Here is a 17,631-nt window from a genome sequence, read left to right as displayed (position 1 = left end):
TAGCGTGCGGAAAGTTGGTTATCTCGAACTAGTGCTTTTTACTTTTCCAATTTTTTTTAATTTATACTTGTTCCAATTCATGACTACTTATTGATGAGTGTTAATATTAGTTTCCTTTAAACGTCGTAATCAGCATAAAAACCTACCGTTAATATAAGAATACGAAAAATATTACATTTTCATATTTAATTACTTACCTCTTCATCATTATAACACGTTTATTTTTTAACTTTAGTATTTTAATACAGTTGCTCAAAAAGTGCTACTTTACGTAGCTGTTTAGCGTGCGGAAAGTTGGTTATCTCGAACTAGTGCTTTTTACTTTTCCAATTTTTTTTAATTTATACTTGTTCCAATTCATGACTACTTATTGATGAGTGTTAATATTAGTTTCCTTTAAACGTCGTAATCAGCATAAAAACCTACCGTTAATATAAGAATACGAAAAATATTACATTTTCATATTTAATTACTTACCTCTTCATCATTATAACACGTTTATTTTTTAATATTCAATATTGAAAATTCCGTTCTTAATAAGTTGACTGAATGGAACGGAATAGCTGCCAAACGCCCATAGATATAATATACTTAAAGACGACGTCTAACCGAGCTGTCACTGTTACCACTTTTGTTTAGTATACGATTAACAATGTTTTTCTTATTTTTTCGCAACTGTATTAAAAAACGTCGTTCGATACACGTGCGGAAATGTCATTCTTCACTCGTCCCGAGTCTTGCCACTCGCCTGCGGCTCGTGGCAAGATATCTCGGTACTCGTGAAGTAATGACATACCTTCCGCACTAGCATCGAAATGTACTATTTTTAATTTACAGCACTCGGAGCAAATATCAGAACGCACTGCCATCTGTGACTTCTGACAGTGACAAGAATGACTGTGACATAGGTGACATTGACAATTTGACAGTGACAGTACGGAATGAAAACTTTAAGCAATATCACTAGCGCAAATCGGAATTTCCACCGATTATTCTCAGTTTTCCCTTACTCAAATATAATCTGTAATTGGTGAACTTTCCTACTAATAGTTTGGGGTGTTGTTATTAGACATAATGCAGTCACAGGACAAGCGTTCTAGACAGGTGGACTTGGCCTCTTTAGATCCCTCGGCGCGAGTCAAACAACTAGCTAACTATGGAGCCATGGTTGAGGTGGACCCTAACGTGCCTCCGAGGAGGTGAGTTCGAAATTATACTGTCGTGACGAGTAGGTGACCAGTAAAAATAGTCCTTGAGTTGCATCATGTTGTGAGTCATACTGTGTTGATGTTTATAACTAGTTTGAATGATGTATCAAATCATCCTTCATACAAATTTACTTTATTTAATAGTAGCGCTGTGTATCTTAATTTATATATTAGTTAAATGACACAAGGTCAATATGACTAATTCCATTATAGGGGCTATTCTCTCCACTAATGTGTTTCTTAAACAACGAACAACATTGATAATTTCGTCGACAAAGCAGCGATTGCTTTTAGTTTCAGCAATCAAAAGCAAATGGTTATTTTTCCTATGATTGAAAATCTATGAAATACATGCTTGTGGACGTAATTGTCATCTACAATTGTCTTCTCATCTCATTACCTGAATGTCAATGTCACAAGGGACCTAATCATATTAATCGTATATCATTGTATGGAAATCACTACCTTAATGTAAATCCTAAAGGAGTAAACTGAGGTTTGCTATGGTCTCTTGAGGTGCTTTTGGTCCCAATGTGGATTGGGACCTAATACATTTTTACGTAACATATTATCCAAATGTATCAGTTGAGCACTTTTAGAAAAAGTGTACCATTTAGTTTTTCCCACCCAAAATTTGTAAGAAAAAATGATAATTTTTTTTAAATCAATAGTCCTAATGATTCTGAGTTAAAATAACACTTTTTTCTGAAAAAACTTTGGGATGTAAGTATATAAAGACAGAAGACCAGCTCTAGCCTTTAGGCTAGCACCACAAAACAGATAGGAACAGAAGTCAATCACATGTATGTACTTTTACTTTTCATACCTACGCTCGGCGGTCGCTCTAGGGTTGCGAAGTATGGCTTATGCACAAAAACGATTGTGGTAGTGGCACTCGTATCTATCGTATCGTATCTCGTATCTAATTGTTTGATTTATTGTTGAGTATGAAATGGGAAAAATGGAAATATAAATTAATAATAACACTTAATAACTAAAATAGGTATTTTAATTTTAATGTCATTGTTATATTATAAATTTGTCACAGAAAATATCTTGCGATGATTTCGAGATGGGCGAGATGCACGATTATTATATTTTAAAGTGTAATAAATTCGCATTCTCATGTACAATGTAATAAATTGGCATTCGCATTCTCTCTAAAACCACTGGTAGCTTAAAAAACGACAATTCACCGTTTAATGTTGAATTTAAACAACCGTCCACTATACAGTTATAATAACTTTTTTTTTTGTTTCTCCATTATTGCACAAAAAAGTTCACAGACGCGTGTCTCAAGCGAATGGCACTCGCGCTCGCAGTGGTCCCAACCGGTCCGAGATATCGTGTCCGTGAGCAGTGTCTATGTGTGCGTTGCTCGAGCGCGCTTTGTATGTAGATTGATTTCTGTACTTATATGTTTTGTGCTAGCACCTGCTGAGTCGGGACCATTTCGTGACCGTGGTAGTATTACCTGTTATTTTATCTATTAAGTTTTGTCACGAATAAAAACATTCTATTCTATTCTATTTTAAATTCAATAATCCATTTTCATAATTTTATTTCATGAGTAACTATTGTGGTAACCAAAGACAATATTGTAAAAACCCCTAGTTACCTCGGTTTAACGGACTATGGCAAAGCTAAATAAAATATGTATTTAATCAGTCAGTTATTTTTTTCATTTCAGATACTACCGATCAGGCTTGGAAATGGTCCGTATGGCAAACGTATACCTAGCAGAAGGCAGCCTTGAGAATGCATACATCTTATACATGAAGTTCATGACGCTATTTCTTGAGAAGATGCGGAAGCACCCGGACTATGCGTCGGTGCCGGCGCAGGTGAAGAGTGTGAACCAGGCCAAGCTGAAGGAAGTGATGCCTAAAGCTGAGAAATTGAAGCAGAAACTGTTGGAGCAGTTTGCTAAAGATCATAAGCTGTATCAGGAGAATGAGGTTTGTCTTCACATTGAATTTGATCTTTACCAAATACTTTAAAAGAAATTCAAACCATTACACAACTATATATAAATTAACTCTTATTTATTTATTTATTTAAACTTTATTGAACAAACACAGGAAATATGTACAAATCGCGGACTTAATGCCTAGTCCTAGTCCTAGCCAGTCAACCATTGGGTCAAACAGAGACAAATGTAACTTTTAATGAGGCATGAATTTTAGTAACCTTGCTTGTTTAGCCAAAACCTACAATATTGTATGTTTATTTTGGTTTGCTTATAGGGAAGATCTTCGTATACCAAATATGCTACTATAACATAAATTTTCTCCTACAAGATTTATTAGAGAAATATCAGTTCATATCCTGTTAAAACAAACATGTATTCAGAAATATTTAAATTAATGCCACAGTATGATTTTAGACTGATAAATGTTTTAGGTATCAAGTGGTAATACTTAAACAATTATCAGTCTAAAATCATACTGTGCCATTGTTGAGCACCTGACAGGGCACGACAGATTCTTTTTAAACATCCTGGAGGACAAAATTAAGGCAGAGGAAGGCCCAGGCTCACATATTTCAGCCAAATAAAAGAGTTTCTGTCGTGTCGTACGAGGGAGTTAAAAGGCTCGCCCAGCAAAAATATAAGTAGCAATTACTCCACCGACAAGAGCATAGCTATTAAATATTGATGATGATGATGATGAATTGTTTTAGGTAAAGAGACGTTTAGCAGAGGAGCAGAGGAGAAAGCAAGAGCAAGATGATGCCAAGTTAGCGGAGAGACTGCAGGCCGACGAGGACGGACGGGATCACCCACATTTGAGGGATGCTGTATGTATCATATTTAATTTTGGCTATTTTGATTGTGAAATACAATGTGTCCGTGTGTATTTCGATGGATTAATAATATAATATACTATATGATATTTGAAAATCAATTAAATTTATACATTTCAGGTTTCCATCTGTTGTGATGGGATAATAATTATATATCAATGGCCACTGCATTCTTGACGGATGATTGTTGCAACGTTGTGTCAAGAGCGGTTGAGATATTAGATACTTCTCGCGTTTTGTACACATATTTAATTACACAAAGTTTGTGTCACAAACGGGTCTACCGTGATATAATTTCATTGTTTTTACCCTTTAGACTAGGAATCCTCTAGACCGAGTTTTGAGCAATTATTTCATGCAACCGATGAGGCCAAAAATTCTGGGGTGCGCGGGTTGAGGTGAGCGAAGTCCCGTGCCGTGATTGGTCCGTTCAAAGACACGGACGTCACACAAAGACACTTTCGACTTGAACATGGAGTAAAATTACCGTATGCGTGGCAGAGGGGGTAGCGCAACTATGCTCAGTCTGGAGGATGTTTTGTCTGTGTTTTTACCTTAAATTCCGACGTTTCAGCTGAGTTGCATCATATCTGTTTCCCCAGGACAAATGGGCATTGTCCCCATCCGCGCCGCCGGTGGACGGGGTGCTTTATCCAGATGACTTCGCGGCCACGCCGCCGCGCGCGCCGCCGCACCACTATGAACCCGTGCCACCACTGATCCCGCCTTCGCATCAGTAAGTATTATCCATTCGGATATAAAACAATCAGTATTCTTATCCATATTCTTCTTTTCGTGTCGAGGTTCCTTTTTTACACGATGGATGCCCAGTAGGCATCGGCGTTCCCTCAGATCCTGCTCCGAGCAGTGATGCCATGTGCCGTTGTTTGCGTTGATGTGTCGCAGGTACACTGAGCCGAGGGGCTACGGAGCAATCCCCATTTATCCATATTGATATAAACCAGCCAATATTCTTATCCATTTTGATACAAACCTGACAGTACTATCTTTATCCATATGAATATAGATCAGCAAATACAATTTTTATCCATATCATAAGTATGAAGTGTCTCTAAGTATGAAAATATTTGTGTTATGGTTATATTGGACACCACTCTCCAATTTGTGATTAACATCATAATATTTACCTTTCCAGAGACAGCACCACAACAGGTCTCGTGCCAGGCCTGTGGGGCCTACGCGCCGTGGTGGTGCCCGCGGGCCTGATGGCGCAGTTCCTGCGGCTTGCCCAGCCCAACACTCGCAAAGACGTCGAGACCTGTGGCATCCTGGCTGGCAAACTGGTTAGTCCACATTTGCAGAGACAGCACCACAACGGATGGTGTCAGGTCTGTGGGGCCTGCGCGCCGTGTGGCCAAAGGCTCGGAGCATCCGAAAGAGGCGCACTTCCACGCAAGGCCAAATACCAAGTTGCGAGAGTTAAGTGCTCAAACACAGAACAATAGTATATATAATAGCCTATATACGTCCCACTGCTGGGCAAAGTCCTCTCAAGCATGAGAGGGTTTAGGCTATAGTCCCCACGCTGGCCCAATGCGGGTTGGGGACTTAGACAGAACAAGGTACAAGTAATTACCTAAATGCGAACGCCGAGCTCTGCGCAGGGCCAAAAGCCCAGAGAGTTCGACAGTTGAGCGGTTCCTGCAATCTTAATTGTTCTATGTATGAGTCTTCGGCCTCGCGTGGAGGCGCGCCGCGTTTGTAATACGTTCAATTAATGCATAATTTTGAACATTACAGGAACGTGATCAGCTGAAGATCACGCACGTGATCATCCCGCAGCAGACCGGCACCGCGGACTCGTGCAGCACCAACAACGAGGAGGACATCTTCCTCTACCAGGACCAGAACAACCTCATCACGCTGGGCTGGATACATGTAACTATGTAGCTACTCACTCGTCCTGCAGGAACGTGATCAGCTGAAGATCACGCACGTGATCATCCCGCAGCAGACCGGCACCGCGGACTCGTGCAGCACCAACAACGAGGAGGACATCTTCCTCTACCAGGACCAGAACAACCTCATCACGCTGGGCTGGATACATGTAACTATGTAGCTACTCACTCGTCCTGCAGGAACGTGATCAGCTGAAGATCACGCACGTGATCATCCCGCAGCAGACCGGCACCGCGGACTCGTGCAGCACCAACAACGAGGAGGACATCTTCCTCTACCAAGACCAGAACAACCTCATCACGCTGGGCTGGATACATGTAACTATGTAGCTACTCACTCGTCCTGCAGGAACGTGATCAGCTGAAGATCACGCACGTGATCATCCCGCAGCAGACCGGCACCGCGGACTCGTGCAGCACCAACAACGAGGAGGACATCTTCCTCTACCAGGACCAGAACAACCTCATCACGCTGGGCTGGATACATGTAACTATGTAGCTACTCACTCGTCCTGCAGGAACGTGATCAGCTGAAGATCATGCACGTGATCATCCCGCAGCAGACCGGCACCGCGGACTCGTGCAGCACCAACAACGAGGAGGACATCTTCCTCTACCAGGACCAGAACAACCTCATCACGCTGGGCTGGATACATGTAACTATGTAGCTACTCACTCGTCCTGCAGGAACGTGATCAGCTGAAGATCATGCACGTGATCATCCCGCAGCAGACCGGCACCGCGGACTCGTGCAGCACCAACAACGAGGAGGACATCTTCCTCTACCAGGACCAGAACAACCTCATCACGCTGGGCTGGATACATGTAACTATGTAGCTACTCACTCGTCCTGCAGGAACGTGATCAGCTGAAGATCATGCACGTGATCATCCCGCAGCAGACCGGCACCGCGGACTCGTGCAGCACCAACAACGAGGAGGACATCTTCCTCTACCAGGACCAGAACAACCTCATCACGCTGGGCTGGATACATGTAACTATGTAGCTACTCACTCGTCCTGCAGGAACGTGATCAGCTGAAGATCATGCACGTGATCATCCCGCAGCAGACCGGCACCGCGGACTCGTGCAGCACCAACAACGAGGAGGACATCTTCCTCTACCAGGACCAGAACAACCTCATCACGCTGGGCTGGATACATGTAACTATGTAGCTACTCACTCGTCCTGCAGGAACGTGATCAGCTGAAGATCATGCACGTGATCATCCCGCAGCAGACCGGCACCGCGGACTCGTGCAGCACCAACAACGAGGAGGACATCTTCCTCTACCAGGACCAGAACAACCTCATCACGCTGGGCTGGATACATGTAACTATGTAGCTACTCACTCGTCCTGCAGGAACGTGATCAGCTGAAGATCATGCACGTGATCATCCCGCAGCAGACCGGCACCGCGGACTCGTGCAGCACCAACAACGAGGAGGACATCTTCCTCTACTAGGACCAGAACAACCTCATCACGCTGGGCTGGATACATGTAACAACTATCCCCCTTATTCATAAAGGTCTACTAAAGTTGACAAGCCGATAATAATCGTTAGTCCCTTTCCATCATACAAATACGTCGGAAAGGGACAAACGATTATTATCGACCTGTCAACTTTAATAGACGTTTATGAATAAGAGGGGTATGTTGTTACTTTATTACTCGTAATGCTAAATGCTATGACACAGCTGAACATAGGTCTCCTGATATTTTGAGAAAATTTCTCGTACAAACAGCAACACTCCTACTGTACTTCGGTGGACCTTATTACAAAGAGCATAAGGTCCACCCATGTACGTTAATAGTGTGGGCGATGTTTCCATTCTATTACCCAAATAAGAAAAGATACACAAATAAATATAACAAACCACGATCAATAACACAGAATAAATAATAGCACTACCGTAGCCAAAACCAATCTATCCAAAATACAAATAGCCCAAAATAAACTGATGCATAAGGTCCACCCATGTACGTTAATAGTGTGGGCGATGTTTCCATTCTATTACCCAAATAAGAAAAGATACACAAATAAATATAACAAACCACGATCAATAACACAGAATAAATAATAGCACTACCGTAGCCAAAACCAATCTATCCAAAATACAAATAGCCCAAAATAAACTGATAAAAGCCCTGTTTAACTATAATTCCCGAACCCCTACTAAAAAAATTTACAAAACTCTTAAAATTATGAATATTACCCAGTCATATATCTACTATACATGCTTACTAGTCCGTAAAATACTCCAAAAAGACATACACTCACAGATAAATTTCACAAAAAAACACACAGTACAAAAAATGAAATTACGAAATGCGGATCATTTAATACTGCAGACGCCGCGGACAAATTATGGAAAAAAAAGCATCGTCTATGAAGGGGCGCAAATATACAACAAGCTACCGAGAGATATCAAAGAGTCTAAAACTATAACTACATTCAAAAAACACCTAAAATTCCATATATTCAATAATCTACAATCTGTAAAATAATAATAAGCTAATAAATTGTTATACTAAGTATAATAATTAAATTAGTTAAAATAAAAATTACAAACAAAATAAATTACTTAGATATTAATAAATTGGAAAAATAAAACCAATAATAATAATCCATTGATTAATAGATAAATAATTATACAATTTAATATAAAAATCTCCTTATAATTAATGTGGTAAATACGGTAAATAGAGATAATAATAGATGAATAAAAATGAAAAAATAAAAATATAAAAACCTTTAATAAAATTATAAACAGCAAATAAAATCGAAACGGAATAATAACTAAGAAGACTATAATATTACCTTTTAACTCAAATATTTTACCACATCTGTAGTGTGCACAGCCATGCCGCTTTACCATGCATTACAAAAATTATAGTATAAATTATAGTGTAAATTGTAGTAATTATTATGTATATAATATTGTTTACATTTAAATTAATTAGTGCACGTTAGCCCAAAATAAAAAGTGTTGTTTTATAAGTGTATCTCATGTAAGTGAATTTTGTAAATTCTTAATGAGATAATAAATGTCTTAAACCATAAACCATATTAAACTTTCGTGAGACATATTTTAAATTGTTTATACGACAACGGTTTCAGTCACTTGAATTTTTAGGAGCACTACCGTACAGAAATGACATTTTCTACAAAACCGGATTTTGGCAGCGATTTAGGAACAAATCATGCCCTTTCTAATGCATGGCGCCTACCCCTTTCGTAGCTTCGTCTATTCAGCGTTGTCAAAATTGAAGTCATTATCTTATCTGTGGTGGTGCACAAAAGGAACGTCAAGTTGTGTCAACCCTAATAATTGTTCGGAGCCATGCTGAACCGAACGAAGCCAATAATACAAAACTGTGATCATGATAGAATATTGTTAATTTTGTAATGTCGTTACAGACGCACCCTACGCAGACGGCGTTCCTGTCGTCCGTGGATCTACACACGCAGTGCTCCTACCAGCTCATGATGCCCGAGGCCATCGCCATCGTGTGTGCGCCCAAATACAACGAGTGAGCATTCACACACACACACACACGCACGCACGCATGCACTCACGCACGCACGCACGCACGCACGCACGCACGCACGCACACACACACACACACACACACACACACACACACACACACACACACACACACACACACACACACACACACACACACACACACACACACACATACACTATCACATCTCACTTATCGCGTTCACATTCACGTATTAGCACAGAATAATAATTAGTACTACCGTACAGAAAGGAAACTTTCTACAAAAACGAAGTTTGACAGCGGTTCAGGGTCGAATCATGCTGTCCCTTTCTAATATATGGCATTATCCCTTTTGGCTATTTAGGGTTGTCAAAAATCAAGTGATTACCTTATCTGTGGTCGTGCACGCAAAAGGAAGTCAAGTGGTGCCAACCCTAATAATTGCTCGGAGCAATGCTAAGCCGAGCGGAGCCGAGTTTGACCGAAGTCAGGAGTTTCGCACCCCTGGTATTAGTTACATATGTAACAGATTGTTATGATCGAGGGAAAACTCGTAAAGCGATTGAGGGACATGTGTGTATAATGACTTGTGTATGTCAGCTGCCGCTCCGTGGGTGGGTTAAAGAACGAAAGAAAAATATATTAAATTATTGCTTCCTTTGGTAGCTTGGATTCTACTGAACGACTTTTATAGGCATTATATAATCTAAGCTCTGATTTGGCTTTTTTGGCCTCATAATCTGAACTATTGCATTATTTGTAGGACTGGATTCTTCGCGCTAACTCCAGACCACGGTATGCAGTACATCACTAACTGCCGGCAGGTCGGCTTTCACCCGCACGCCGAAGACCCGCCGCTCTTTTATGTAAGTTATATTATTTCAACTAGTCTCTGCTTGCGACTTCGTCTTATTTCTTGTACGTATTGAATAGACGTAGTATTTTATGGGCCGTCCGCATACGCAATGCGATGAAATCAAAAATATGTTTTAAAATTCCTGACAACATACCAAACATAACCTACGTAATTTGGTCGGGTTAATTGTTACCCACCATGAACCATACTAAATTCATGGTGGGGAATAAAAAAAAGTGAGACTGAGAAGGACAAACAATAATAACGCTTGCTTTGCTACTCCTACTGGATACAGGTCATTTCTCTCTGATGATGACTGATCTAGTTAAATACCAAATTCATGGCGTATTGTTATAAAACATGGAGGAAGAGTATTATTAATAATGGTTAGGACGATACAAGTTCGCTGCAAGTCTTTCTCTCTCTTTCTAACTAATATGGTTGTTAGAGTGGGACCAAATTTTACACAGACAAAATGAAAGTGTAAGGCCCACTTGCACTATCCCACTAACCCGGGCTTAAGCGGTTCAACCGTCCTTTTAACCCCGTGTCAAATTGTACTGGTAACCATGGTAACTCCAGGGTTAACCGGTTAACCCTGGTTAGTGGAATGGTGCAAGTGTTAATGGCTCCTCTACACGATGGGCCAGCGCCAGCCACTCCAAGGGACGCAGCCATGCGGTAGAATGAGATAGCAATATCACTTGCTCCCTCTAACGCATGGCTGCGTCCCTTGGAGTGGCTGGCGTTGGCCCATCGTGTTGAGACATAGGTACAAATGACCTGTTTTTCAGACGGTCGACCACATTCGCATCGACCAGTCGGCATCCGTCGAAATGGTGGACCTCCGGAGATGAACGCACCGACACTTAGCTTTATGTACCTGTAGGTATATGCCTGAACGCAAAACTATCCCGTCATCGATCTAAGGCCGTAGCCAACACGACAAACTTTCAATAAACGCTAATTGAAAAGTAAAAATCTGACGGCTCAGTTTGATTGGTTGGGCCCCCGTGCGGGGTACAGGAGATTTCGAAAACGCATGCCATAGAACCCGCTTTCGGAGAACTGGCCGCGTAGCCAAGATGCCGATCGCTTACGCTCCGTAGCGATCGAAACGCAACTGTCACTGTCGCACTAATATGGAAGAGTGATAGAGAGACATAATGCTTTTCGTTGTCGAAGCGATAGCGATTGTAACCTTGACTAGGCCGGCTGTTTTCATTGGTCGATAGGCTCCGCATGCGGGGAACTGTTTTCATTGGTCGATAGGGCCCGCATGCGGGGAATTGTTTTCATTGGTCGATAGGCCCCGCATGCGGGGTGCGGGAGATTTCTAAAACGCATACCATTATGAGTTTCACTGGTCGTCTTACCGCCTGCGGGGAGTTACGCGCTCGCTGTACATCGACCGAACTATCGAGTCCCCGCACGCTTTATATCTGTCGGCGGCCGATCGTAAGATCAGGCAGATCGTAATGTTCCTGCGTATTGTTTTAACGATAGTCACGTTAAACCAATATATAGGTAGGATAGGTTCGTTAGGTTGCTTCAGATGCCCGAAGGGCAAACTGCCCAGAAATAGGACCCCGCGTAGCGGGGCTTCGTCGACTCAGGGAACGAGTCAAAGATTTTCACGTTACACGATATGCCTAGGAATTTCACGATATGCCTGATCTTACGATCGGCCGCCGACATATCGACCGAGTTGTCGACCAATGAAACTCCGCCATGAAAGTATGCCGGGATGACAGATGCGACGAAAAGTCCCATCATAATTTCCAAACATTATTTAATTTACGTTTGGCGTTTTCTACGAAAGATTGTCATTTGGCTAGGCTTGTTTTATTTAACCTCGAATTATCGAAAGAGACCGACGGTCGTAAAAATAATTTCATAGATAGGCTGTATTTTTATGAGTTTATTTATGGGATGAGCTTTGCAAATGAGAGTAGATAACTAGGTACCTACAGCAATGTTGATAAAGACTATTAGTACTGGGAGCCCTAAGTTTTTTTTTTTTTTTTTTTTTATTTATTGGAGAAACAACAGAAGTAGGCGACAGGATAATAGGTTACATTGATAGGTACATATATTATTGAAATGAACACTTACTTCCTTAAACGCTCTCACTAAAACATACTTAAAATAAACGGACTTAACTAAAACGTATTACCTTTACAGACAAGTTAACCAAGTATTGTAGACCATACATATGTGAGTAAAGTTTTAAGAGACGACTCAGATTAATGAATACCAATATATTACTTTGCTTTTCGCGGATAAGCAAGTAATATTTTGGTATTAATTCATATGGATTTCCGCAAAGTAACGCCTGATTCTATTCATTACGGTTCAGATTTTTTAGGTATAATTCAAAGCGCCAGTTATTTAAAAGTCTCCTGTTGGTACTGTAGAGTCCTTTGTAGAGAAGTCTTAAATTTAAAACAATAAGATCCTTGAAAATCAACCACGTTTCTAAAAAACAAAAAAAAATCGTGGTTAGTATGACGTATAGCTAAAATCTTTATTTGAGCAAATAGGAACCTAAAACTGAGTCAAATTCTTGAAATTTATACTCAATACAAGAGTTTTCATCATCATTGAATTGTACAGTCGCCATCAGATATATCGGAGCGGCCGAGGTTCTCAAAAATATCTGTACACGCGCTCTAACGCCTTGACAATAGAGGCGTGTTCAGATATTTGTGATAGCCTCGACCGCACCGATATATCTAATGGCGACTGTACTTATAGTTGTTACATGAATAAATCTAAAACCTTACGTTTGAAACCACGCGAGCTTCCTTTTGCACTTTAGTTAAGGTGCCATATTAGAAGTGTCCATAGGTTTTAACCTATATTTCTTACTTGCAACGCAGTACTGATTTATTAACCCTTTTCCAGGCATAGTACGATTTATAGACCACATACGCGACAATAGAATTTCGACCTTAGTAATTCGATTTAAGGTTCAAATTATATTGGACTTTCCGAAAATGTGACTTGTCTTAAAATTAATCATTAAAGCTGGATTCATTTAAATATATTTGGATTTTTTGGAAAAACCTTGTAGATTGGTGGGGCCTGGAAAAGGGTTAATTAGGTTCAATTAAAAATGTGTTTTTACACGACTGCCCAAAAAAAAGTGTATTATTTTTCGTCCTACTAAATAACTTTCGCTATGGTAATAAATAACCCAATTTCGCGAAATAAATATTGACTATCATAACAACATCAAAATTAATGAGCCGTATTGTATGAGGTATTGTTCCAATTAATTTAAGCATTCAGTTGTTGACACGGCAAAGGGTTTTTTTTGTGACTATAATTATTATAATCAACTAGAACTTTATATTATGGACTTTTTATTTTTGTGCAATGACAAAGCAAAACAGACATAAACCTCTATGTATTTAATTAAACTTACTACATATATGTATTTTATTAAACTTAAAAATATCTAAGGAATTAGTCAGTATTGTTTAATGTAACCAGAGGTTTAGCCTGAAGACTGAAGCTTAAACTAGAAATGAAATAGTGAGATGCATTTGTGAGGATTTTCGCTGTATAATACTTACGATAACATAATATCTATATTTATAAATATTCGCAAAACACGATGCTATTTATTGTTATGGGTGGCTAAGCTATAAAAATGTGTGGGTTTCTAAAAGGGTTGAATTCTTTATGTATTTATGAAGATAGGGTATCGACTTGGGTCGTCCCATTGGTTTTTCGTCAAGTTCTTAAATTAGTCCTATTCTGCTTTCGTCACTCATTCAACATTGAAAGCCACCTACGATTGTGACCAATGTAGAATGAGTGACGAAAGCAGAATAGGACTTATTTAAGAAATTGACGAAAAACGAATGGGACGACCCAAGACGATACCGAAGATATACCTTATTATGATAATCAAAAGGTTAGATTTTGAAGTGAATTACTGAAAAGTAAGTCGCAGTATCTTTAAAATTATTTGAGAAACAAAGTTTGTGGTTAATTAGATACTAAAGTTGATTTCGGATTATTTTATTAAAAGTTTATCTCAAATAACTAAAATTCTACTCGTTATTATATTAAGTAATAAATGTTGCATTTTCTGTTATTTATCGCACTGAGTGTTAACTGTTGTTATTTAATTATTAATTTCTCACTATATTGCTTTATGCTACATAGCACTATTTTATGTAAATATTTAATTATTGAGATTATGTAAGAGTGATTTAAAGAGTGCAATGTTAAGGTCCGGTCACACTTACCAAGTAAACGAGGAAAATACACATAACTTTTTGAACGCCAAGAACACCTAAGTGTCGTTACTAGAGATGCAACGGATAGTTGTTTGGTCGGATACCGGATATTCCAGGCCGAATATTCGGCCAGCGGAACTATACCTACATTTCGGTTATTCAGGTGCGCATTCTGCAGGTTTGACCTTCCTAGTAAACGTTCGCGCGGACTCATTTCTAGGTTCGAAATGAGTGCGCGTGCAAGTCAGTGGAAAGATTAAATTGTTTTAAAATAATAAACACGTACGATTATGACCGTGTCTGTTTCTTAAATCCAATTTGTTTACTCCGAAATCAAGCAATGTTACTATCCGGTATCCGGCCCGATAGTAGGTCACTTTCCGGTATCCGGCCGGATAGTAAAATAATAGCTGAATATGCCGGATACCGGATAGTAACCGGATATCCGGTGCATCTCTAGTCGTTACTAGTCGTGCCCAGAGCGCCAAGGACAACTAGGTGCTATGGCGGACGCTGTCAAAGTAACCTTCACACTTTTGAGTAAGGTTTACCTACATTAGCTCGCTTGCGCCTGGAACCTTGGCGTTTGTGTGATGTTTGTGTTTATGACATAAAGCGTTCAAAGGCTTAAAGATCTACTGTTTAACCAGGCTGTTGGTAAGAAGATACTGGAGCATTCCACAGGCTGTCCCGTACAAACGCATTCTTTTTCCTGTGTTGCGACTATTTTTTCGGCATTTAAAGTTGGCGATTATTTTCCTGTGCAATATTTCGACCATTTGTCATAGGAAAGGAAACTCTTATACCTGCAAATCTTCAGAAAATTTGCGTTTGTACGGGACAACGGTAGACAATTTCATGGAATGCACCTACTATGGTCAGCTACGGACTGTTAGAGCTTGGCTGCATCAAGCTGATATGTTTTGTGTTAGAAAAAGTGTTCTCAGATGATTATTTCCATCCCGTTACCATTTTATTTTTCATAGACTTTGTATGACAGTAACGGAATGGAAGGAACGAAAAAGGTATGGAAATTTTGAGACTCTTTCTCCTATTATTACGATCGAAAGAGGTCATATTCGATCGTGAGTAGAAATAACATTAAAATCCCAAATTTAAGAAAAACTATAATAATAAGTGTCCAACTTTAAATCTAACCAAGCGGACGAGGTGTTCAAAATAATCAACCACAATTTTGTTGTTATTTTAATATCAGTGTGTGTAGATGTTTTTGGACACCTAGCCCTATTATAAAAGTCCAGAGTACTTGGTAAATGTGACCAAATAATTAGTTATATAATTGAATGTGATTCACAATTCGTATGGACCAATGTGAATAAAACTGCTATCAAATAAGCTCACTTTTGTTATTATAAAGTATAAACCCTTTAGACTAGACCGGATGTGGTCCGGATTGAGTAATACCTACTTAATAGGGCATAAGTACTAAAAAAAATTAAAAAATTGCAAACTTAACCGATCGAGGTTAAAAAACAAGCAAATTCCAATTGAACATTTATTTTCATAACTATGCATTTATAATACAAGCAAATTGTTTAGCTCTCAGCGTACAACGAGGCATTCAAATAATTACGCGGCCGCGCATAATGCGTAAAAGTACCTACAAACAAACACTAATGGCAAAAAGTTATATGTAGAGGCCAATTTTAACGTACATTTTGATATCTAAATGTCATAGTTGTCAATGTCTGGGAGATCGAGCTTTGCTCGGAAAAGACCTAAACTGCAAAACGTAATTCAAGACAAAAAAAAGTAAGAAATGTTGCCACGTTTTTACTAGCGCGTCTTGTATTTATGTAAAAATAAGTAAATAAAATTACTTTTTTAAATCGCAGGAGTAAAATTACTAATAAATAAATTATCTTAGCGTGATTATTTATCAAAAGGAATTTACTATTTTACAAACAAATTATTGCACTGGCAACATTGTCTTACTTTTTTTGGTCTTGAATTACGTTTTGCAGTATAGCTAGCCTTTCGCCCCCGAGAACCTCCATATTCCATACATGTACGTTTGAAATTAAATAAAAATAATGTACTTATTGGTGGCGTGAGCGAGACGCATGAGCGAATGACAACAAAATTAAATCATTTTGATGTCAAAATATAAGTTTGAATTGGCCTCATAGCCTCGTAAGACCCAAGACAACGTTTGCGCTTTTGAATTTGGAACTTTCTTTTATTTCTACAACTAGAATTTAATTTGTACTTGTACAGGCACTGGTCCCACCGCGATCTAGTAAGCTATGAGCTATCGGCTATAAACACGAACAAAAGATAAGCACTCCCGTGTAAATAAAAGAGACACGGCGATATTTATAGCTCACCGCTGGGCGAGTAACTATAAATATCGCCGTGTCTCTTTTATTTACACGGGAGTGCTTATCTTTTGTTCGTGTTTATAGCCGATAGCTCATAGCTTACTAGCTCGCGGTGGGACCAGTGCCACAAGTACGTGGGGACTTACGAGGATAGATGAGTGAAGTAGTGCACAATATTGATGCTGAAAATTCAGAGCGATATCTGAATGATGTCGTTTAGTTATCGTGCGTCTCGCTCGTATCAATACATGCATGTACAAGTGGCAGCGAAATGCACAATAACCGAATGACATTATTTAGATGTCCTTTTAATGTCAGTGTATGTTCGAATTGGCCTGTTCGCCTACCGGTTCTCTACAGCGCCACCTAATTCAGCGGTCATTTGCGCAAATGTTTGTCACTACTTTACGAGTTTTTATATTTGTTTATGAATGGTACATACCTATACTTAATAATTATTAAACAAGTACAATTCAAATTACAAGATTTAGGTATAGCCTGACAAGTTCTTTTTTAGCCCTGATATAATGTCGCTACAAACAGCTTACATATAGCAACAATACGTGTACGTCATGAATAGTCGGGACAGTGTGTATTGGCATCGTGCAAGAGCGAGTGAGGTATACAATTATGTACATGTGAGTTGTAGAAGTATGTTTCCCAATCGAAACCCAATCGAAAGAGCATGTTTAGTTGATAATTAAGTATGAATAATTTACCTATCCGCCATAATT

General features: G+C 39.4%; 1 protein-coding gene across 1 annotated transcript; it reads left to right on the top strand.

The window, feature by feature from the left end:
* The first annotated feature begins 942 nt into the window (after window positions 1-942).
* Window positions 943-11,355, top strand: LOC134664271 (STAM-binding protein-like A). Its single transcript, XM_063520821.1, has 9 exons — window positions 943-1,199; window positions 2,899-3,166; window positions 3,891-4,007; window positions 4,616-4,749; window positions 5,170-5,317; window positions 5,775-5,912; window positions 9,355-9,467; window positions 10,210-10,312; window positions 11,097-11,355. The coding sequence occupies exons 1-9, from the start codon at window positions 1,075-1,077 to the stop codon at window positions 11,157-11,159; spliced, it is 1,209 nt and encodes a 402-aa protein (XP_063376891.1). The 5' UTR covers window positions 943-1,074; the 3' UTR covers window positions 11,160-11,355.
* Window positions 11,356-17,631: the final 6,276 nt, after the last annotated feature.

Source organism: Cydia fagiglandana, chromosome 5, assembly GCF_963556715.1.
Source record: "Cydia fagiglandana chromosome 5, ilCydFagi1.1, whole genome shotgun sequence".
Classification (NCBI taxonomy): Eukaryota; Metazoa; Arthropoda; class Insecta; order Lepidoptera; family Tortricidae; genus Cydia; species Cydia fagiglandana.
The sequence above is the reverse complement of the archived record's forward strand: the minus strand, read 5'-3'. Positions and strand labels throughout refer to the sequence as shown.